We start from the raw sequence: 25,063 nt of genomic DNA on the forward strand, positions 1-25,063 counted from the left end.
TGAGCTGATCATGCTGATTACATATTTATCCTCACCCTGCCACTCTAACTTGAACTCACTGAGTAGGGCAATAAGATCTTGCAGGAACGCTATATTCGAAAGCAACTAGTATCTGCCTAGAAGTGCATATTACGCATGTGTTGAAAGATTAAGAATTCTTGGATTTAAGGCAAGAGCTCAGTTCTTGGCTAAATCATTGCCAAAAACTGACCTCTGCTCATCCATCTGACATGTACAGTAGTAGCTCCGTATGCCTCTTTCAACTTAACTCCAAGTGACGTTCAAAACAACCCTGTCGCTCCAACACAGCGTCTGGTATAATTCTGTTGAATTATACAACTCTAATCAAGGAAGTCTGGGGAAAAAAAACACTGTGATGTTTGTTGAAAAGAACATTACTGCACTGGCACAGTCTAATCAAAAAGCATGTTTAAATGTGAAGATAAATGCTGTTTTATTATTCTTGGGACTGTTTTATAATTCTTGTTTTTTGTTTTTTTGTTTTTTTGACTTTATCTTCATTATTTTCAGTAACTAATCTTCAGTGGGTCAAAGCAAAATGGTTGTTCTGAACTGATGTCTAAGACTAAGCTTTTGTGTATAATGTCAAGCACTTTAAGCTTATGTTGTGTATGAAATTGCATGCATTTGCCTTGCCTGACCCATCTGTTAAGGTGAAGATGGGTATATCTTAGGTCTGTGAGTTTAACCATCCTATTGCCTGACCCATTTACTGTGTGTTCTCCTTTTTCTTTGGATAGTAAGTCTCTTTATCGTTTACAAACCCAATTCCTAACAAGTTTGGGTGTTGTATAAAATGTAAATAAAAGAACAGAATGCAATGATTTACAAATTTTATAAAGCCATATTTTATTCACATAATAATGTAGAAAACACATTAAATGCTTAAACTGAGAGTATGTACCATTTAAGAAAAAAAAAATATATATATATAATTTTTTTTTCTTTTTTTTTTTCAATCTCATTTTGAATTTAAAGAGAGCAACACATGTCAAAAAAGTTGGGAGAGGGTCATCTTTATCATTGTGTAGCATCTCCTCTTCTTTTAACCACAGCCCATAAACATCTGGTAACTGAGGAGACCAGTTACTGGACTTCTGGGAGAGGAATGTGGTTTATTATTGTCTGATTATGTTGCTATAAAAACCACACCTTTCAGCACAGATGGTGCCTTTCTACATGTGCAAACTTCCAGTTCCTTTGGCAGTGATGCACCATCATGCCAGCAGACATGCAGGCTTCTGAACAGAGCATTGATAAGATGCTGGATTGTCACTCTCCTCTAGTTTAGAAAATGTGGGTGTGAGGCCATAACAGAACCATGTCTGTTTTTAATGGAATGCCCCCTCAGGGCCCGAAGATCATGGGCAACCAGTATTCCTTTTTTGCCTCGTCCTAGATATTTCATCAGATTCTTTTTATGATGATATTATATGCTGTAAATAATAAGGCATGAGTCTTAAGAATTTTACCCTGAGAACCATAATTCTGAAATTGTTCCATAATTCATAGAAAGATTTTCGCAGATTGCTGAATGTCTGCCATCTTTAGTTCTGGGAGAATTTTCCTCTCCCAAGATGTTCTTTTTATACCCAATTGCATTACCGATCTGTTGCAAAGCAAATGAGCTATTCAAATATATTTCATAAAGTAAGAAACTGCCTCTGTTTTATCATTCAATATGTTTTTATGTGCTTTTGGGAATTAAATGCGGGTTTATGAGATTTGCGCCCAACCTTTTCAGAAATTGGTTTGTAGAAGCATCACTTATGTTCTCCCCTCAGTCAAGCATTCTGTGTAGGCTTGATTTCTGGTGTATGTCCAAAATCTGTTAGTGAAGGTTCACATTGCTCCATGTAAATAATAACATTCCAGTGTCCATCCTACCAAATGCTTAATGTCAAACACTTTCTGGTCATATCTACATCCACCATTTTAATGAGTCTGGAGGACTCAAATGTTTCAATGCAAGCCTCTAAAGGTTGATTCTGTTCATCTGGACGTAGCATTTTCAGTGGGAGAAACATCCAGATGAACAGAATCAACCTTTGGAGATTTACTTACCTGGATGATTGAGAATGCATCAAGACGTTTCAATGCAAGCTGTATGAATTTCTCTGAATACAGCTTCAAACCTCTCTGCAGTTTAGCCTGAAGGCAGGGTAGGATTTAAATGAAATACAGAACACAATTTTTCTAAATACTTGATAATGATTTTATTTGTATATATGCAAATCTGACTGATGCAAAACTGCTGTGACAGCTACTTGGTTTAAAAAGTGTGTATTTGAATTGCTAACAGAGCTGTAAATCTTGGCAGCAACCCTGAAGAGCGAGATCAGGATCAATGGGTTCACCACTGTCTAATGTGATATTTACTGGTCCAGACTGCCAAAGCTTACATTTCTTTCGCTGACATAGGCTCGACCGAAGCCCTGAACAGAGTTGTGATTGTGGCACCACCTCAGAATGCTTCAGTTGTGCTTGGACATCCTGCCGTGATGGAGTGTATGGCTCAAGGCCAGCCGAAACCACTGGTGTCCTGGAGCAGACAAGGTAATACTGGCAAATTATCTTACACTTTTCTCTCTGTGCCTCTTAGCCTATTGTTTTTGTACTCTACTGCATCTGTCTGTCATTATCAGTGCCTCACTCGCCGTTTATCTGCCAAACACACGCAAAGAACAAACATCAGCAAGTGAGGATCAGATTTGCAGTAGCTGCAGGTGTAAAGTTGATATTAGCTGTCTCTTGTCAACTGCTTTATCCTGCATTGAGTCATGCTTTACATAAGGTGATTTGTCACATCAATTCATTCGCACCTCCACCATTTGTCCACACCCACCCATACACACACATGAAATGTTAATGGGGAAAAAATCCTTTCACATCCTGTGACTCAGCAACATTTGAATTTGCAAAGAATCATTGTTAGAATCAATTCTTAGAAGACTATATATGCATTGGTCATTCTGGTTATCATTTGCAACGTGGCCGTTGGAGCTTAAATACTGACCATTTCTTTTTCACCTCGTATTTTTTAGTTGGTGGCCATAAATCCTCCTCAAAATGGCGGACAAAGTAAATAAGGGTCTATATAGTGAATAGGGAATGATTTCACACAGAGCCTAGGAGTGTGCCAATGCAGAGAGCTCAGTGATCCCAGACTGAAAAGTCACAGAGCCACCTGTTGGTCAGTTTTTGTGATTACAGGTCAAATCCCTCCATGCTCAAAGCAACATCTCTGTCTTTTGTGCTGTTTCTCAGGCAACTGAAAGCCTGCGAAATGAGCTAAATTTTTCTCAAGGCCAGTGTCCTTTTTCTCCCATCAGCACGATCTCCTTTGTTCTCTCTTGCTTTCTTCTTTGATCAGACGGAAAGCCCATGTCTACTGATGTGGTCGTCCTTGCAACAAACCTGGTGATTAGAGACACAAGGCGTCACCATGCTGGTGTTTATGTCTGCCGAGCCAACAAGCCCAGGACCAGAGAGTTTGTCATTGCTGCTGCTGAGCTGCAAGTACCCGGTAGGAGTTGTGTTATGTTCTCTATATTAAGATTAAAGCTTTTTCATGGAGACACCAATGTCAAAAGGTTGGTTCTCAATTTAAGGCATTTCTGAAGGAGCACTGGCTTTCACATAGACCTCTGTTCATTAATCAGAAGGAGGAGAAAGAAAATAAGGAATCATACATAAACCACAGTCTCTTAAATCTTCAATAAATATAACACTCTCCGTTATGGAATTGTTCGTCTAACTGCTAATGTTAATGTCAAAGAGCTCTTTTAAAAAGATGGGCATGCCTAGCTGGTGTCTGTTAAATTAGATGAATTAATATATTATATTAAAGATGGACTATTAAAAACCAAAACTAGCAAAGCTCATTTTGATTTTAAATTGAAAATGTGTTTTACTTAGCAATTTTAACTTTGGCTTGAAACATTTAACATAAATGTGTCTGGCCTTCTCACTTGCTGGTGAATATCTATAAACTGACATTCGGTTTGATTTTTGGTACAGGAAGTTCTTCACTCTCTGGTTCATGCTTCTTCTCATTTTTTGACAATAATTAAGTAGTTATTATTAATATTATTATTATTATTACTAATAGTAGTTGTAGTAGTAGTAGGATTAGCAGTATATTGTTTTGTAAGACATGTCATTCACAATGCAAGTAAAGGAGGCAAAAAGACTTCTGCATTGCATATTGGGAGGTGTAGGCTAAAACTTAGAGTTGTGATAGCTTCATGTTACTTTAAAAAACATGTCTATAATAAAACTGAAAGATGCACTTCTTGCAAATTCCATGCACCTACTGTTATTAGTTTTCTCAAAAATGTTTTATTAGATGTTTTCTCTTCTTTTTCTAAGGGTCCACATTAAAATCTCATTATCATGAAAAAAGTACAAGCGCTAGGTCCCTCCAGTTTTTTCATGGTGAAGATCTGGTACTCTGGCTCTATGAATTTTCATTAAAGTATGCTTTTCCTCAAGTATGACAACATGTACCAAATCCAAATGAGCATTTTTAGAGAAAGCCTCTTAAGGAAACAAGGCTATAAAAATGCCTACAAGCCTACATCTGTTGAAATACTTGACAGTAGGGACCTGAAATGTTCCATAGTTCCTATTAACCCACTTAATCCCAAATTTTTCCTTGCAAAATAAGTGCATGCATTTTACATGCACTTTACATGCACTACACACAATATGTGCAATTGTAATAGGGGGGTTAAAACGGCAACAATTGTCGCCGGTGGGATTAAAAGGGTTACGAAGTGTATCTTTCAATTTTTTCAGGCAAAGCTGAGGTGTTTAGATGGTAGCCACTTCATGAACTGACATGGAATGACCTCAGACTTTTTCTTCTAATTCTCCAGCCCCCCCAGTGATTCTTCAGGGCCCAGAGACAGTGTCCCTCTCCCGGGGAAACACAGCCAGGTTTTTGTGTAACAGCTCTGGAGAACCTCCTCCAGTGTTGCACTGGTTGAAGAATGGCCAGCCTATAAAGTCATTCAGACGAGTAAAGACCCAAAGCCCCGGAGTCCTGCTAATTAACCAGCTGGCTCTGGAAGATGCAGGCTACTACCAGTGCATAGCAGAGAACTGGCTTGGCACAGCCTGTGCGACTGCCAGGCTGACGGTCATTGTGAGGGAAGGTCTGCCCAGCCCTCCTCGCCACCTTTCTGCTACACCATACTCCAGCACAACTGCCCTGCTCAGCTGGGAGAAACCTGAGTACAACTCAGATCAAATCATTGGCTACTCGGTGCACTGCCACAGCACTGCAGGTCTGTCTTTGTGTCACAAATCTGTGTATGTGAGGCCACATGGCAAGCATGCTTACATTTGATTTGAACGTTTTCAACTTTCAGGCTCTGATAACGGGGAATATGAATTTGCAATGAACAATGACACCACTGAATATCTCTTCAGAGAGCTTCTGCCCCATACTACCTACACATTATTTGTGGTGGCTTACTCTCCCATGGGTGCTAGCAGCCCGTCTCTGCCTATCACTGTAGAGATGCTGGAGGATGGTGAGTAATCACACTGATATACAGATAAAATAGAGCTGCAAAGGTATAGTAAGAACAGCCTGAGTTGCTTCAGTCACTCAAAGAAGATATATTATAAGCTTGTCAACCTTGCAACTACTCAGGACATTTAAGCGCTCATGAGTCATTACTATTGTTGCACGCGTCAGATTCCATTCAGTCTTTTAAATCACGTTTAAAAACGTATTTGTTTGATCTGGCATTTAAGGCGAATTAGGGTAATTTACATCTGGCTCTGTATTTAGATTATGTAATTATCTTATATTTTATATATTTGTAATTTATATTTTATTGTGATTTTATTTGTACTGCGATTTTACTGGAAAGCACTTTGGTGTACTTTGGTCTTAAAAATGTGCTATATAAATAAATTTTGATTGATTGATTGATTGATTGACTATTAGTGGTATCACTGAAAAAGACGTAGTATGTAAACTCAATTGAGCATTTTCCTTTCAACTGTTATTCAAAGTGCAATTCAAATTTCCATACCATTGCCACATAAATGCAGTACACATTTAATTAAACATTAAAAAAAATCTTGTGATGCTTAAAGTTTGACAAAATATGAATTGGACAACTTGTGTTTTTCTTCTGTCCAGTAACCATGCACATCTATAGCATAGGTTTCTTATATGTGTCAGAAATCTCACTTGATTCTTTTTTTCCTTCTTGAAGTGCCAAGTGCCCCTCCTCAGCTGTATATAGCTAGCACTTCCCGCACAGACGTCAAGGTGAAGTGGCATCCGTTGTCCTCAGAGCAGAGTCGTGGAGTTGTTACCCACTACCGCATTGAGTACAGCATTTTAGATCAGCGTAAGTGTCCTAACATAAGCTGCACAGAGAAAACAAGAAATACTAGCAGCTGACTCGTCGCACCTGTTGCCCAATAGCACTTTGGTTAATGTTCTTACATTTCTGTTGCTTTCTTGTTTGCCACTTTAATGACTTTTAATATAATACCTTTTTGTTTCTCAATACTTTTCATTTTCCATTGATTTATACATTAAAGTTTCTTTAGGTTGCATTTACTCAGTTCTTGAATGACAGTGCAAGTTGCCAAAACAAAATGCGAAAACCTTTGACGCATCTCTTATTCTTTGTATGTTATTAATGTAAATTATTTTTAGTGTGTAAGTTATTAAATGCAGAATAGTTCAAATAATTATTAAAACAACTTAATAGGAGTAATGTTAATCATATTTATGAAAAATAGAGCCCACATTCCATAGAACATAAAGAGAACATTTACATTTTATATGTCTAACAGTCTGCTCATAGAAGAATATTTTTTAATCATCAAATATCTTTATCAGTCTTAAAAATCCTATAATAGTCGTGCTCTATTCATGGCTCACATCATTGGTATGTGTTCCCACAGCGGACTCTGTGTTTTCCATGGAGGTGGGGGGGAATGAGACACATTTTACACTGAGAGGGCTGCAACCCAGCCAGACTTACCTACTGAGAATAGCTGCTGGAACTGCCATTGGCTTTGGGGTTCCTTCCGAGTGGGTTCAGCACAAGACACCTCCCATTGATAGCGATGACAGCATGGGTAAGAAAGACATTAGATAATAGTTTGCTAGTGAAATGTTAAATATTTTCTACATGATTAAAATAAACTGAAATAAACTTCCCTAAAGTAAGGCAATAAACTGCATCTTTCTTCTTGAAGGCACAGTTCATCTTGAATTTCTTCTCTTACCAGTAGAACTCTTTATCCAGATTGTTCTGGTGCAATTTGAACTGGCTCACTATCAGTACAAAATGATGGGTTGATTTTCAGGGCAAACTGCCAGGATATCTTCATATTAACTACTTTTAACACCATCTTCAAATACAATATAAGTTATATCTAGTGTGCTAGCTCACCTACCAATGTGTTAGCTAACACTGAAGCTTTGCAAAGGACGATGCCATTAAATATTTATATCCTGTCATACTGTCACAAGCCTCTCATCACAGATAGATGCAAGCTTAATTCTGCACATTCTGACATCATTGGCAGGTTTAGTTCACCACAAAACCATTCTTGCACAAAATTGCTCACAACAAGGATGTTTTTTGGGTTTTTTTAGTTTTTTTTTTAGTTTGGTCATCATTTCATGAAAGAACCGAGGCTGCTGAATTTTTCAAGCTGAGCCATTTAATTCCATCATAATAGAGAGAGGACAGACATCTCAATACAGACAATAGCTCCAAAATCAAGTAAATCACACCTAAATAATCTAGATCAATGATGGGAAATTAATTTTCCAATGGAGCTAAATAAGAAACTGGGCCTGTGTTGGAGAGCCGCACCAATAAGCCATCAACAACAGTCCCAGATAGATAATATTAGATGCCTGAAAAATAATATTGGACTGAAAAATCCCTCTGTAACATGTCTCACAACATTAACAACTCTAAGTAATTAGATCCATGCATGGGCACACCCTTCACTCTCCTTTCTCCTGGTTTTGGAACTCACATAACTTCACACTATACTATAAAACACAGAATAGATGAACTGCCTACTGTACTCATGGGATATCAGGTAGCAGCACTATAAGCATCTTATGAAATTATAGCTGTCATGAAAGTCTGATGGTTCATTTAAATAATACATGTATCTGGAATTAATTCCTTTTTTTTTTTCATTTTTTGTTTTTTCAAGTGATCTTTGCTCCTAATGAGCTGAAAGTTAGAGCCAGTGTGAACACACTTAATGTCACATGGCAGCCCTCACCCAATCACACGTTGGTCTCTGGTTACAAGCTGTCCTGTCGAGAAGTCGAGGCTGAAGAGACGGCCAATGGGGAAAGGACAACACAGACACACACCATCAGGCTCCGTAAGAAGGCTAGATATCATCTCCTCACTGGGCTGGGTACGTTTTTGGAATGTTTGATTCAAGGCAGATGACTGCTGGGTTTTTTATTTACCCCTGTCCTTGGCAGAAAAGTAAAATGAAAAGTAAAAAAACAAAAAACAAATTCAACATTTCTTTGAAAAATATCATTCACGTTAGAGCATTTGGCTACAGGTACCACCACAAATGCCCATTGTTGTTAGCATGCACCATCCTTAGAGATCTCTAGTTGTGCATAATAGGAATATCATTGTGTCTCCTTCTGTTCCTGTATATTGGTATCAGGCCCTGACCGACAGTTTGAGGTGAGGCTATGGGCATTCAATAAACAGACAGATGGAGCAGCTGCAGTGTGGAAGGGAAAGACAGAAAAGCCTCATGCACGTAAGCCTTCTTTTTGAATCTGTACATGCACAAATAAATGAATGAATGCAACACATTTATGTCTTGACCTTCATCACCTCTATGGTGTGATGAAAAAGAAAACAAAAATTACACTTTCCAAGAATCAAAGAAAGTAAAGCTCACTTCCATGTTAAAGCACCAACAACGCCTGGGCCACCACCTCCATTGCCCCCGAGCAATATCCAAGCCACAGCCAACAGCTCTACTTCCATCTGGCTGCGATGGGAGAAACCGCGGTTCAACAATGTACACATCATCGACTACACAGTGCGCTGCAGCCCAGCAGGAACCACCAACGCATCCATGGTTTCCTATTACACCAGGTCAGAATACCAGGCTACACATGTGAAATTCAATGATGTTTGCAATATGTAAGCCATATTGCACCTGAATGGCGCAAATCCTGATAAAGTCACTTTGACTAAGCCTATTTAAAAGTGGTCTTAGTAACTATAAAAAGGACTTTAATAAGAACTCTAATACTCAGATAAACATCTTTAGAAATAACGTATAACCTCAAGAGATGTAATATTGTTAGAATGAAATTGGCCCTAAGAATTACAGATTCCTGTGTTTTTTTGTACACTCTTGGTATTTGAACTGATTAACCCTCTCCCCTTGAAAACCGCTTTAAAAACACCTGTTTGCTTGCTTTCTTTTCTAAGAGCAGCTTGGATTCATTTCTTAAAAGAAACTGTTTTCTATTCACTAGCAGACAGTGTATTTTCATTATCAGTCTTCAGAGTATATAATTAAATGTCATATTAAAAATAATATGACATTTAATTCTAAAAGTTCTTAGATGTATTTCTACAAGTTTTCGTCTATATTGACATGATAGCAGCACATCGTTGCTGCAGATTTGTCAGGTGCACATGTGAGATGAGACTCTCTCATTCTATCACATATCAAAGGTTGTCTGTTGGTAACTATGAAGGCCATTTGAGTACAGCGAGCTTATGTTCAGGACCAGAATGATTTGAGCTTTGTGGCATGGCACGTTATCCTGCTGGAAGTAGCCATCGAAAGATGAGCACACTGAGGTCAATAATTGACAAACAGTATCTGCAACAATACTCGGGTAGACTATGAGATTGAAGCCATTATGCCTCCGCCAGGCTGAACTATCGACATTGTCAAACTATCTTTTTGTTTACTTCAGATTTTGACCCTACCATCTTCTGTTGCAGCAGAAATAAAAACTCATCACACCAGACAATAGATGTCCAATCTTCTATTGTCCAATTTTGGTGAGACTGTGCAAATTATATCCTCAGTTTCCTCTTCTTAGGCAGGAGTGACACCTGGTGTGGTCTTCTGCTGTTGTAGCAGAAGACCACTGTCATTTAAGACAGCACATGTGTGTTTTTCCATGTGATTTCGACATAACCTATACTACTACCCATTCAGGACTCTCATCTTTGTATATTCCAGCTCTGCACAAGAGATTTTGCTTGGGGCACTGAAACCCTTCACTCGCTATGAGCTGGCAGTGCAGTCTAATGGAGCAAATGTGGTAGGACCCTTTAGCGGCACTGTGGAAGAGTCCACTCTCACTGACCGTAAGTTTTCAGCTTCAACCTGGATATTTCAGAGTTGGTTTTCTGTATGCTGTTGATGAAAAAAAAAACAAGCACTAAATCTACTGTAGATGGTTCTTGACACATATTTGGTTCAAGAACTCATATTAAATATGCACTTCAAGTGAATCCTCCAGCCATCAGGTCTTCTTTCATGTATGTGAAGCAGAGAAATGAAAAATCCTTTCTTTCATATTGTTTGCGGTCCACTTGAGCAAGTCACTTAACCTTAACATCTCATGAAGAACTACTCTGAGCCAAAAGAGAAAATGTGCTTTTAAATGCATATCGATGTGTGGGACCCTGTTTCCTGCAGAAATAGAGAGTACATGACAAGGAAACTACAATATTTCTTTCTTTCTTTTAAGTGGCCAAATAAAAAAAAGGAATTGTGTATATTTTAAGCCCTCCGTAATAAATTCATCTCAAAATAGAGTTATAAAATCTCCTTCCTACCCTTTAACAGGTGGCAGACGAAGTTCACTCTCATTCATTTCTAAGGTTTTACACATGAGAGCAGAATTTAAAACAAAAATCTAGCCCTTTAAAATGATTTAAACACAACCTCAGATGAACAACACATGACATACTACATGATGTCAGCCAAAATGCAGAAGCAGTGTATGATAAACTAAGTACACTCCATGGTTCAGTAACGTTTAAAACCACCTTTAGCAACAATAAATTCAAGTAACTTGAAGTAATTATTTACTGTTTAAACTAATCAGTCTCTCACATTGTTGCGGAGGAATTTTGGCCCACTCTTCTTTACACTGTTGCTTCAGTTCTTTAAGGTTTGTGAGAATATATTTATGCACGGCTTAAGGTCTTGCCACAGCATTTCAATCTGATTGAGGTCATGACTTTAACAGAAACTTGCTGCACCTTATGTTTTTGCAATCCTGTTGTAGATTTGCAGATTGACCTGTGATGTCCCTTTTCAGCCAGGTTTTAGCTGGCAGACGGCCTAACATTTGACAAAGGTTTTGTAAAGATATGCTCGGTTTGGTGTTCTATAGATATAATGGTGTGCATTATTTGCTGTGCATAAACAGAAATCTGTTCATATTTTTCTTTTACCCTTTTTGGACATTATTTACTGTTTGCTACAGCAGCAAAAGTCAAGAAATATTCAGAATTACCTCTAAATAATAATAATTAAAAAATTGCATCTAAAGAAAATAACATAATGAAAATGTGCAAGATTTAACCTTTTGATTTAAACATATTCCAAAAGGCACTATCTTAGTAGGAAACTACTAAAACCCCTGCTTTTATACTTACACTTGCTGACTGATCATCAGTAGCAACCAGGTGCTGCTAATCAAGTGTGTTTGATTAGCAGCAAGGGTGCACCTCACACACTGCTTCTGCTAGCAAACCTATACAAACAAACATACATACCCTACGATCATTATTGTTTGATGCCGATATGTTATATTGTGCCATACTATTATATATTATGACATTTCATTTAGTGTTTAATTGAGCCTTCAAATGTACAAATACGTACGATTGCAGGATTTGTTTAAAATATTTGTATATAACATGTCCTAGGGAAGGCTTATGCAAAGTTTCATCAAGACTGATCCACCTATCTTGGAGGAGATGGGGAACATACAAACATGCATGCATATATGCTCCGATCATTATAGCATAATGATGATATTGCCTTGGTGTATTATGTTACGTGTTGTCGTTCATCTTTCAGGTCATGTTTAAATAATTTTAGAACCTGCTAAGGACCAGATGGTTTTTTTTCTGTGTCCTGATAAACAAAAACACAGAACTGAAAAATAGTGCACTTTTTTCATATGACTGTACCAACACACCCCTTTATAAAAGTTGAGCTTTTTGTTGGATTAACTTATGATTATTATGCCAGTTTTATTAAATTGTGTCAATGTTCTTCTCCAGCTAGCAAGGTAATTGTATGCAGTTCATCCTCAGATGGTGCAGCTTATGGGTATGAAGGTGTGCGCTTGTGGATGCAAGTGAGTGTGTGCTCATTCATGTAAAAATCAGCATGTTGGCTGGCTAGTGGTTTGCAAACATAGAAATAAGCAGGCGGTGATAATGACTGACAGCTCTAATAAAACACCCAAGTGTAGTAGTAGCTCTCACTCTGGCCAACAACTTCTCTCCCAGATGTGAGTGATAAGTGCTGAGTGGGCCACTTTTAATAATAACATTGACACCAGTAACCCCATCATGCTCTCCACTACTGTGTGTGATCACCTGGGCCCCTTGTCCTTTCTCCTATTGCCCTGCACGTCCCTCTCTCCTGTACCCAGGTGGTAGGGACATGAGGACACAGATGGTTGTCACACAAATATCAAATCCCCCACAATGACAATATACATTCTCCAGCTGTGAGGCCTCATTTCTGGGCTCTAATTACTGACCTGACCCTCCCTTCCCCTCCAGGGCCTTCCACACCTCCCGAGGAGCTGCAGCTGACTACGCTGGACTCCTCGTCGGTGCTGGTGAGCTGGCACCCTCCACTGGAGCCTAATGGTATCATCATCAGCTACTGGATTTTGTACAGTGGCAACCTCAGTGAGCCAGAGCATTTATGGAAGAACGTCTCCCAGGATGGTGGGTGTTTCTTTTCACGACACATAAACAGCATTAAATGTATATTTTATTTTTATATTTACAGTAATATTTGCTCTCTCTATGAGAGAACACATTATTTTGCCTTTTTTAAGATTTGTTTTCTCTCTCACAGGGAGTATTACCAGTGTAGAGGTCCAGGGATTGGCCAGTGGCACTAGATATTTTTTTAAGGTGGGGGCATCTACTGAGGTGGGGCCAGGGCCTTACTCACCTATAAAGGAAGTTCACACAAGCCATCAAGGTATGTGTCAAGCAGAGGTTATATGGGTTATATAAAACTGCAGTTTTGCAAACCATGAAAATGCATTATTTTCATGGTACTGTAAAAGATTTAATGTCGTTTTATATAGTCCTGTGGGAAAGCAGAAGTTACCGGTTTCCTCTGTTTTGTTTTCTAATCTTTCTCGCTGTGTTACAAGCACACATACACTCTTAATGATAGTCTCACACTTCCTGTATATGCACATAGTCCTTCTAATTAAAATAAGTAATTTGTCTCAGCTGGCAGAGAAAGACTAGCTTTCCATAAGCTTGTTATTTCTCTTCTCCTAGTCTGCATCTTAAATATATTAAAATGTCAGATATCAAAGGGTGGCTTCATCAGTGACCCCAGGGTTAATTTTCAATTACTGCTTTGTGTACATAACAGAATTTGCTATGAATGTACTTTCTTTACTCTCATGTCAATTTGTGATTAGGCTTGCAGTCTCACTACATACTTTTTAATTCCATCAGTCAGCGTTTTAGCTTTCGTAATTATTAAATGCCCTGCTTTTCTTTAAACACAGAGCCATTAACTTCCCCAAGAACTATTAAGGATTAAAGCACGAGTTAGGAGTTATGCTGAGGACATGCTATCTGGAATATTTTTTATCAGTGCTAGAAGCAGCAAAATGCTTTTTTGTTTTGTTTTTTCTTTTCAGGCAATTGTCCTAATAAAGAAAGGTAGAGTAACAGTCTTTTTTTGTTCATATGGGCTTTAATAGTGTTTGCAAATAGCAGTGGAAGTGGGACTCAGGTAGCTAGTCGGCTGGGAAAGAGAACTCCTGCCATCTGTTTCCTCTCCTCTTCTAATCTAAACTGCCAAAAACACGCAGCATAAATTCATTTTAATGAAGGTCTGCTCTTAAATGTTGCCCATCGCTTTGCTGCTATAAGCTTGACTTACCTGAAGAAATCAGTGCATTTTAGCAGGCCTTATATAACAGACCTGCACAAGTTTTACAAATAATAGTATTTTTGTACAATTCATGAATCTCAGGTAGCAGATCAAATATCAAAAGTTATAGTCAGTATATCTGGAAGAGCAAAAAAGCCCTGTTGTTTATACTAATAGATTTTTTTTCTATTTCCATGTTATCTCAATTTTTAACAGAGCTGGACATCCATGCAGTGACAGGCATTATAGTGGGTGTGTGCCTAGGACTGATATGCATCCTCCTTTGCATGTGTTTCAGCTTTCGTAACAGCAAATCCAGGTATGAGTTTTAGCACTCATACAGTGGCTTACTTGTTTTACTGCTTATGAACAAAAGGACACGTAAAATAGAATGTATCTGTGTGTTAATGTTTGCTCTAAATAGGGAGCTATCTGGGGTTCTGGACTCTACAGCTGTGATACCTCAGTATAAGAGAGGAGGCTGCCCCATTCCCTCCAACATACCAGAGTGCAGCAACAGCTATGAGTTGGAGACATTGATGCCAGCAGGTAGCCAAGAGTCTGGTCAACCGCCAGCAGAGGCCCCAGAAGAGCAGAGTCTGATGGCAAGTGATAATCCATTGAATGGGGAAGGTGATGCCCTTGCACCTGAACCCAAGGTCTACATCTTCAAGGGGAAAGTTTATTTTTAGATGGGCATTGGATATTTTCTCTCTATGTGTTGTATATATAGAAACTTTCCCCTTTTTTCATTTTTTTTTTCTTTATAACTCTCACATTTTGTTGAGGGAAAATACTGATTCTGGTGTTTCAACTATGTTGTTCATTTTATAGGCTGCCTGGAACGGCTCTGTAAGCCATAACTGGGCCAACAGAATCACAAGATACAAAGACACCCTAATAGAAGATTCTCCAACACTCGTGAATGGAGCTCTCAACATGCTAATCACTGATAATGGCATGGTAATTTATTGAACAAAATATGACTTACATTGTATATAAGGCAACAACCCAGCCGCACATCACATGTTGCTAAATCTTTCATGCTTACACCCTATTAAACTTTTAAATCAACGAATAATACATTTCAGAATGAGGTTAACAAAATTTGTAACTGGTGATTGATTTTACCACCTGAAATCATTATTTTCACTGCCAGATGCTATCATAAACATCAGGCTAATTAAGCTAAATTTAGCTGCGACAATTGACTTTTTAATGCATCCAGTCTCTAAATGAGGACTTTAATGTGCATTGGATGGCTTTAAACAGTAGATAATATTGTTTTTATAAAGTAAAATATTGTTTTCAAAGACTATGTCCCAAGTTGCACATCACCAGGGCAGCATATTCACCTCTTTGAGCTATAAAAAAAGAGGGGAAAAAAGCATATTTTTTGCATTTAATCTCAGCGCTAGTTAATTCCAACATTAATAATTTGTTTATTAAATGTAGTTAGTTAAGTACTTTGTTTTTAGCTGATGAAGCTAGTTAGCTGGGTATGCTAAGAAAAGTAACATCCTACATTAGCACAGGCATTGTGGGTAAATGAACAAATGAAGAACTGTCAGAGAATTCATTTGTTCGGGGTGATAAACTAATAAAAAGAAAATCTCATGTAACAGTGACACTGTTTCATTGCAGGAAGAAGATAATTTGAGTACATCCATGTGCAGTAACCAGGTTGAGGCAGAAGTCATTGTTCATTCTGAGCTTTTGGACACAGGGAGGGAGAAAGAAGAGGAGGGCTATCAAAACACAGATTCTAACACCACCTTGGGACCCTCATTGTCAGAGGAAAAGTATTCCTCTTTGAGCCAGCCGAGTTCGCAAGAAGAAGAGGAACATCTAGAAAAACTGTCACTATCCCAAAGCTCCTCAAATCTTCCCTCAGTAAAGCTGGTGGCTACTTACAATGGGGAAATTGAAGATACAGGACACCAGCTGACTGCAGACACAGCACCACATCAGGAAATGGGTCTAACCAATGGTTTCCATTCTCCTAAGATTGTGCTGAGGTCAGAGCGTCTGGAAAATGGGGACTCTAGACACTGTCCATCTGCAGCAGGGAAAGCCATCTCTCCTGGCCTGTCCCCTTCCCCCTTTGTCAGCACCGGACTTGTCCACTCTACCTCAGCAGCACACAGTTATCTGTGCCCATAGCCTCTGCATGCAGGGCATCAACCCCATATGGATTTTCTTTTATGTACCCAGGAAAAAAAAACCCAAGGATTATTTTTATGCACCTCATTATTAGCTTTCTTTCTCTTCCTTGCAAAGTTTTATAGGTACTTTGAATCCATTGTTTCATACTTGTGTATATAGAGTAAACATATACGGTATATTTTTAGTGGTAGAGTACTGTATATGGGTATGCATTCTCTATCATTGCAACCACAGTTTCCTCTGGGTCTTTCCTATCCATAGGAAGGAAAAAGATTTAACCAAGCAGACGGACATGAATTGGAGAAGGTATTTCTCACTGTGTCGTAAATGGCTCTGTTCCACTCAGGAATGAGAAAAGGCCAGGAATTTTCCGTGAGTGAGTGCTTGGACAGGTTATCATCACTGATGAATGGATTGGAAGCACAGGGTCTCCCTGGGTTTGGTAGTGTGGATGCTACTTTAGTGTGGCACTTAGGAATAAGCCTTAAAGAGTATCTTCACACTCTGCAAGTGCAGAACACCTGTGCCTCTCTCCAGCCACCTGCTGTCTCAGGGTCCACAGCCACACACACACACACATACACACACATACAAACACACAGAAAGCTAAAAACCTCGCTAATTCCTCGATATTGCATGTAAAATTCAAACAGTCATGTGTAAACACACATTTAGATACATTTCATGACTGGAATGTGGGGGTCTTAGGTGCCTAATTATTCTAGGTGCATTTATAACCTCTGTATATTTCTAAATATTACATTGAGTCCAAGTACAAAAAATGTCAATTGGAAACATATGAAGTATACAGATGTGGAACGTGAAGTATTCTTTTCCAAAATGCCATATATCCCTGTGGTGTGATTTTGTAATCCAGGGACAATTGAAAAGTAAAACATGTTTTCTTTTGGTTTTTATATGTCATTTATGGAATTATAGTATTTAGATGTTTATTTTGGTATTGGTTTGTGTTGATGGGAGTACTAGAGGAGGTGTTACAACTGTACATCTGTAGTCCACTCTCCTTTCTTTAGCTCCTAAATGGGGATGCACCATTGTCCCTACTATTGTCAAGATACTGTGCCATTGTGTCAAGATACTTTTTTCCCCTCTGTAAATGTATTTTTAATATGAAATACTTGCCACAATTCAAAGTATATAGTGTATTTGACTTGATTCTGCCTGACTCGAAATGTCCACAACTCTTTGCATTGATTTTGACAGACATCAACAAGATCAGCTAGAAAGGAAGGAAAAAATATACAGTGCTTAACAAATTTATTAGTCAGCCAAAAGTGTGGTTTATGCCATTGCTGAACCTGACTAACAGTACTGATACCTACCCAAATCTTTTTTTTCTGTAACGGACAGTATGTACAATCTCTAATTGAAATCATATTTCTTATGTTAAATTATAAATATTGTTGTTAGCAATGAATTTTCAAATTTACTATTATACAAAAAAAAAAAGCTGAAGAATAGTAAAGCCAAATTACAGTTATCTAGCCTTCATGAACACAAAAAAATAGTTTTAGTGGTTGGATGTTATAATATGCTTTATAAATTTCTGATTTCTCAGAGATGTTCAGTGAGCTGGTCGACATTTGGGTATAAAAATACAAAAATTATATATTTAGTTTTCAATGTGTATCTAACAGACTTCTAAAATATTTCTGTTTTCTTGTTTTTATGACAGGTCATCTAATAAATTTGTTCAGCACTATATGGGATCCATTTTTTAATGGGTTTTTTTATCTTTGAAATTGTTCCTTTTATATTCAATCAGTCATTTTCAAAATTAAAACGTTCATATTACAAGCAGTGATTCAGCATCGGTTCAAGGAGGGTAGAGACTGGTGCATCCCTACTTCTTATCAACAGCACTACCTCATTTATTTTCAGGACGGTTTCCAGTGTGATTTAAGTAGTTTTATGTAACTAGCACCTTTTGAGATCTTATTCTTAACTTGTCTGATTTTACAGCATTTAATATTTGAAGGAATAATCGTCCTGCAGTGACTGTATGTGTTATGTCAAACTGGAAATTATGTCTCTTTAGTGCGTTGCAGCTTCCTCTCAGATTTCAAATAGATTGTGTCTGTCAGTGTAAAGTTACCCTTTCCTGCAACATTGCTCTACTGAAAAAAAAAATACATAACCCTATGGCTTTGATGTGATGCATCTGAAACTCATCCACCCAGTGGCATGTGGTTTCAGAACTATACTTCCAGTCAAAGTAGAACCAAATACAGGAACGTTCTACCAGTTTCTGTAATCCGGTCATTCAATCCAATGTTAGGGTTTTTATTGGGTTCTAATGATAAACAAAATGTTGGATTATGACTTTTTTGAATTCAAGTTGCCCTAAATATAAGGTAAAATTGTGAAAATACTTGAAGCAGGCTATCAAATTGGGTGTTTTTTCTTGCCTGCTTCAGGTCACTAATGTATAATAAGAGTTCTGGCCTGGATACTTAGTGCATGATGACAAGGACGTGCGACACTCATTACTCATCAGACAAAGTAATTCATAGCTACAGATGGCTCAAGTCTTTGCATACCTTTTACAACTTACATTTTCAAAAGGCTTTATCAGGTGCTTCACTTCAAAAAGAGAGTTTTTAAAATGATAATACTGTTCTGGGGGGACTTTTCTTTTTTTTTTTTTCTTTTTTTTTCTGTAGATTCAACTCTAAAACAATAGCAGGTCCGCAGAGCTTGTGAGCAGTAATAATAATGTCATCTATCTCAAAATATAATCTTAGCATTGAGTCAAGCCCTGTTTATGATGTCTCATCTTCTCTCAGGTTGTTTTTCTAGCAGTGATAAAGGAGCTCAAATACTTCAGCAGCAGAAAGGTAAATTGTTGTTTGTTGACATTAATGAAAAAAGCTCAGTGTGTTCAGTGTTCCTGCTAAAAATGCTTTCCTTGCCAAAATTTCTCAAAAAATTTTTTTGCCTTGACCTTTATCTACCCAACATCAAAGTATGACTGCCATTTATTTATTTATTTATTTTTCACATACAATAGCAGTCATTTACAGACAGAAATGAATGTGTGGAAACCCTGTGTGAAACATTGATTGGAAATTAATTAAGAAAGAAAGTGATATTTGTTGCATCTGGATGATTCACTGCCAGTTACAGAAATTATTATTACACATCTTCAAAATGCCACATTAAAAAGGTCTGGCACTCAGTTTAAGGTTTGTCTAACCCACTTAAGTGGTCCATAGAAGGCAAATCAACCAAATGCTCACATGGTAAAAAATTGCTGCTGCACTATTGTGCACACAAGTCTAAACTGGTAAGCATGTTTTACATGTGACCATTTTCCAAACAGTGATTTCCAAGCAGGTTTCCTTTTGCTAGTAAAGTAGCATACCTGCTATGATATACAATTTAAAGGTTTAGTGAACAATGCAGCCACAGCTTTCTGACTCGTGCTTTAAGATTTGCCTTTTATAAAAGTTAAAGCAAAGCACCAACTTTTTTTAAATTTTATTTTACACGCGAAATTCACTGTTACTGATCTCTACTTAGCGCCTACTCTAAGTAGGTATCCTTAAAAGGCATGTATGTCCTGAATACTGGCAGAAACATTCTCAAAAGCATTCCAGTTTGATATCTTCAGCATACCTCTCTCAGTCCAAGTCAGCCATGATGAGCCATGCTCAGAAAAGAAGTACTAATTCACTCATAATGTGCAACTTCTGTTTGGATAAGCTTTGTGTTTGGATGGAAATCACTGAATCAAGGCAATGTTAGAAAATCACAGTGAAAACGTACAATGACAAAAAAAAATCTTATGAGCAAAGATTTAATGAAGCTCACAACTATCATTTTCATTTTCAAAACACTGCACTGAATGTAGGTGCTGTTCTTTCAGACTCTATTGTCACTGCACATAAAGTGTAGCCATAGAGATGGTATATTCTCTATACCAATGCACCATTTTTTGTCATGGACAATTTAAAACAATTGAAAATTAGTTAGTTTGTGCTTGGGAGTTAATCAAGTAAAGACACCATCAGATCCACCATGAAGGAATTTAATTTCATGACGTTGCAGTTGCCAAAATCTTAGGTAGACATAGTTTAATGCCCCCCCCCCAACTGATATTTCACTTCTATCTGGTTGTTTCACTTATGTATTAAGTCTTGATGCAGTAGTGAATTATTATGGTGTGTGGAGGTGACAGAGGATATGAAATGGCGATTAGCATAACCCTGCCTGCAGCATAAATGATGTATACTCTCCTAATAGGAGCTCTGTTAACACTATTAGCCACTCTTTTGAGTATATGTATAAAACCTTGGTTTCTTTGTACACCTTTTTGTTGGCTAGAACAATCACATTTCTAAAGAAAAATTGACTCATTCTCTCATTTTGTAGAGAAGATAATTACTTTGATAATTATGTTGATTTCGTCTTCTTTTTGTAAGGGTTAATTAAAACACTATACCTCATGTTGGTAACTTCATTTGATTCTGATCAGTCTCTTGATACTGCACATTTTGTAAACAAGTAGAACATTAAAGGTAAGAATACTGTTGTTTTGTTAGCCAAGTGTTTTCACAGAGGATGGGACTTGTGATTCATTTTACCTCAGTGTGAGTTTTTACTCATTATAGTGACTTGGATTGTCTAGTCCTGCACTGAGGAGTTCAACACATGAGAGGAGGGATTAAAGGAAACCATTCAAATGTTGTTTATTATTTGGCAATATGAGTAATTACCAAGATTTTCTAAAAGTTTAAAGGCAAAAATCATAAAAAAGGAAAAAAAATGACTAAATCTGCTAAACTGTAAACTAAAGTATTTTTTTTCCTAGGGAGAAGGGCTAAAGAGAACCCCTCCTGAGGCAGGTTATACCTCTCAGTGCAGACAGATTTCTATAGAAATAAAAGTCTCTTCTCAACTCAGGTCTCCCATCTTTGCATAAAAGGATCATGCCTGCATATTCAATTCAGATACATGTCATGTGTTGTCAAACAAAGCCTCATTTTGTCTTTTTGGGAATTAAATCAAGGAAAATCTTATGCACAGATGATACGTTGTTTTGTACAAATCACTCAGTGCATTTCTATCTCTAGCTTTTCTTTGTACGTTCTGGTGCTTTGTGGTGAGCTGCTTTGTCCAGTGATGTCACAATGTTGTACTTTTTTTGTGGTACATTATCTCTAGTTTTGTGTTTACCCACCCAGTTCTGCCTCTTTTATTATGTATGCACAGACTATAGTCATGTGCCACCAGCGATGCTCTGCAGCTACTCAGACACCTTTGTAATCATTGCGTGTCGAGCAAAATGTCATTAATCGCATATGCTAATGTAGAAGCAAATTGTAGGAGCACTTAATAGATTAGCATTTCATCTTTGGCCACGAGCAAATCTGGTCTGTCATCTTTACATTTCTAGAAGTGCAATTTTCTTAGTGTGTAAAACAAGAGATGGATTACTCAGTGTTAGTCATGGTGATGCTGGCCATGTGATAGATGCATTGCTATTTCAAAGGAATCAGTCACAGAATAGGTATTACTTGTGGTTTGTAGAAATATTTCCGCTGTGTTACCATATGTGAAAATGTCGAAACTCACAGCAACTGTGAGGACTTCTCTTCTGTAAATAAACATTTAAAAAAATACATATATAAACAACACTCAGTGTGATTCTGTGTCTATGCCAAATTGCATAAGGATTTTTTTTCCTATAACTTTTGTCAGTCAATTTTACTCTGTCTGATTTCTATTTCTGGCATTTGCATTCTGTAAAATGACTTTTAAGAAATTAGGGGAGCTCGCAGCATGTGAGCATGTGTTACACTCAGAGGTTAAAATTTATCCTATCTCCTAATGTTTGAGAGATGTAAAAAATAAGCTCAGCAGATGACTATGTGAATAAGGATGTAGCTAATTAACAATACTAAAATGTCTGTTCAGAACAAATGCATTAAAAAAACATCTACTTTTTTTATACTAGGTACAGTAGTACACTTATAACAGCAAAAGAAATCTGAAAGCAACACTTTCAAAGCTACTGCTACTGCCAATTTGTTTAGCTGACAGGACATATCCTTTTTTTCCTTTTTTTTAAAAAAGTCCCCTAAAGAGTTTTAACATTCAATAATTATGAGGTGCCGTAATAGAGTGGATTTTTTAAAAAATCTTGACATGAAGCAGGTGGCCCACCTGTAATTCTTTATGCTAATCTATCAAGAAACCTTTTGGATTTAGCTTAGTATTTAAATGCACAGTATGCAGTTTTAAGGATCTTCAATTAAACTAAGACATGTAAGACAATGCGATTCCAAATTTTAATGAAAAATGTAAAATTAACATAATGTAACACATTAAAATGGAGTTAAACTTATAGACATGTGTCTGTCATGTTGTGTGCTGTGGCAGGCAGAATGTAGGACTCAAACACAGGACTCAGAGACTGAAGGATTAACTTAAAGCAACAGCCTTTATTGCTGGGAGAACTTTCCACAAAATAAACTCACAAAAACAAACCAAAACCTTGAACATGGAAACTAGAATTAAACTAGACTCAAGAAACTAAGAAACATGAACTAGAATGAATCTAGAACACTAAGGGGACAAAACACAACACGGAGAGGGTACGAAACGACAGGGGAAAGACTGAGGACTAAGATACACAGGTAGGATCACGAGGGGATGGGGACCAGGAGGAAACACAGCTGGGACTAATCAGAAATAATGAGACGAGGGAAAGCAAAACTAGATACACTGATGTAGGACGAGGACCATCAAAATAAAACAGGAAACACACAGACCGAAACTCAGACTCAGGACACCCAAGCTTAGCACAGTAACTGGGGAGACATAGGGAACATAGCGACAAGGGTGACTAGACATGAAACATGGGATACAGTAAAAGCATAGAGTAGACAGAGACTAAACACAGGCTAAGATAACTACTAAGGGAGGAAAGACTACAATCACTAAGAACTAAAGAAAACCAAAACTATGAACAACAATAATCAAAAAATATAATTACAGAGTCAGAAAAACAAATACTGTTTGTTTCCCACAGATGCTCGATTGGATTGACTGAGATCTAGTCAATTTGGAGGCCAAGTCAGCCATCAGAGAATACCGATTCCATGAACCGGTATATGTCCAAGGAAGATCCACATGGATGTTTTCCCAGGAGAACATGGCCTGTAGCATCACACTGCCTCTGTCGGCTTGCCTTCTTGGCTAATTGAAGGCTGGGTAGTCCTGATCCACAACGATCCCCAGAAGGGACAAGTCCCATCCAACCAATCATCTCCCTTGGCACCACATGGAAGGTCCTATTAGGCATCATAGCGGCTAAGATGAACAGGTACAAAGCTCAGTCCATCCCACAAATGAACAGTCAAAAATGCCACTGGGGAAACACACCAGCTACTGGTAGACTAAGGTAGTCCCACCACCTGGATTGACAACAAGACAGCCTATAGCTCAATACCTCACACATGGATCCTGGAATGCTTAAAACTATACAAGTGTGGACTGAATTTAGGAAGTCACCATCAAGTGTGGGATGTTTTCTTTCCACCCAGAGTGATTTTTATACTGAGAGTGAATTTTAAGGTATTCACTCTCAGTACATAGAGAAGTGTCATCAACCAAAACCAGCTTATGACCTATTGTATTAAATGCTCCACTTAGATCAAGTAAAACAACAAATGGCATTATCTATTGTAATATTTACAATATAAAATGTAACTATTGTCACCCATTTGTTTTTAGACTTCATATCACTGAGTTTGTCGTACAGGCTGCCACCTCCTTTTTTCATCTATTTTTAGGCAGACATTTGGGCAAAAGGGTATATCTGGAGAGACATTGGCTCATACAAGCATCACTTAACTTACTTTAATAGTAGGATGCATTTATTATTCACTGTAATATTAAGGTGGGTGATAACTATTTCTAGTGAAAATTAGGCTCTGAACAAAATTGAATTACCGGAGAAACAGAGCTGACTATGGTAGAACAAATTAATGCGATAAAATGGCACGCACCTGTCAGTCATTTGGAAACTTATTTGATGGCATAGTGCAGCACTGTTATCCATCTGTACATGAGTAACAGTGCTGAAAAATACAAGGATCTCGCTATTGCCTGAGCCTAATTAAAGAAAAACCCAGTATATATATATATATATATATATAAAAACATTTCCCTGAATCTATAGTTTACAAAGTGACAATTGGTCTCATAAAATAATATTGTTAATAAATTTAAGCCAGATTAGAACCAGATCAATTGCCCCACCCCATCACAGACTCAGGAATTCGTATTGTTCTGATTTAAAGTTGCAATTTTTAGATTAGCCACTGGAGGGCAGTGTGGTCATTCCTGATAGTTCTTGAAAAGCAGTAAAGTGTGTGCCACTCCCATCACCATGGACTGCTTCCTGAGCACATATGCTGCTGTGACTTCATACCTGGTTTGGCTATATATATATGCTATATATAATGCAAACATTATTGTGCGTTCCTACTGTTTGATTTTATCTTTATACATGGAGAAGAAGAAAAGGAAAAGAAGAAAAACTGGTTTTGGATACTGTACAAAAAGGTAGATATTTAAATAACCAAAGGTGGAGGAACTCTGTGTCTCTACATTTGCACATCTATCTGTGTGGATGGATAATGAGAGTGTGTTTGTGTGTGTGTGCACAGCA

General features: G+C 37.7%; 1 protein-coding gene across 3 annotated transcripts in view; it reads left to right on the top strand.

The window, feature by feature from the left end:
- igdcc4 (immunoglobulin superfamily, DCC subclass, member 4) overlaps positions 1 to 17,737 on the top strand; it is a 52,762-nt gene extending 35,025 nt beyond the window's left edge. For all 3 annotated transcript variants that reach the window (XM_085365633.1, XM_085365709.1, XM_085365790.1), the window contains 16 exons: positions 2,443 to 2,577; positions 3,395 to 3,547; positions 4,902 to 5,312; positions 5,397 to 5,561; positions 6,258 to 6,395; positions 6,961 to 7,137; positions 8,239 to 8,451; positions 8,719 to 8,817; positions 8,975 to 9,161; positions 10,273 to 10,400; positions 12,846 to 13,016; positions 13,150 to 13,278; positions 14,413 to 14,515; positions 14,621 to 14,801; positions 15,031 to 15,159; positions 15,841 to 17,737. In XM_085365633.1, coding sequence (XP_085221759.1) covers positions 2,443 to 2,577; positions 3,395 to 3,547; positions 4,902 to 5,312; positions 5,397 to 5,561; positions 6,258 to 6,395; positions 6,961 to 7,137; positions 8,239 to 8,451; positions 8,719 to 8,817; positions 8,975 to 9,161; positions 10,273 to 10,400; positions 12,846 to 13,016; positions 13,150 to 13,278; positions 14,413 to 14,515; positions 14,621 to 14,801; positions 15,031 to 15,159; positions 15,841 to 16,359 — 3,038 coding nt within the window. In that variant the 3' untranslated portion in view covers positions 16,360 to 17,737. The remainder of the gene's footprint in view (positions 1 to 2,442; positions 2,578 to 3,394; positions 3,548 to 4,901; positions 5,313 to 5,396; positions 5,562 to 6,257; positions 6,396 to 6,960; positions 7,138 to 8,238; positions 8,452 to 8,718; positions 8,818 to 8,974; positions 9,162 to 10,272; positions 10,401 to 12,845; positions 13,017 to 13,149; positions 13,279 to 14,412; positions 14,516 to 14,620; positions 14,802 to 15,030; positions 15,160 to 15,840) is intronic.
- The last annotated feature ends 7,326 nt before the right edge of the window (positions 17,738 to 25,063 follow it).

The sequence above is a fragment of the Diplotaxodon limnothrissa genome, linkage group LG1 (genome assembly GCF_057381915.1).
Source record: "Diplotaxodon limnothrissa isolate DT_005_m linkage group LG1, D_limnothrissa_male_GT1.1, whole genome shotgun sequence".
Taxonomy (NCBI): domain Eukaryota; kingdom Metazoa; phylum Chordata; class Actinopteri; order Cichliformes; family Cichlidae; genus Diplotaxodon; species Diplotaxodon limnothrissa.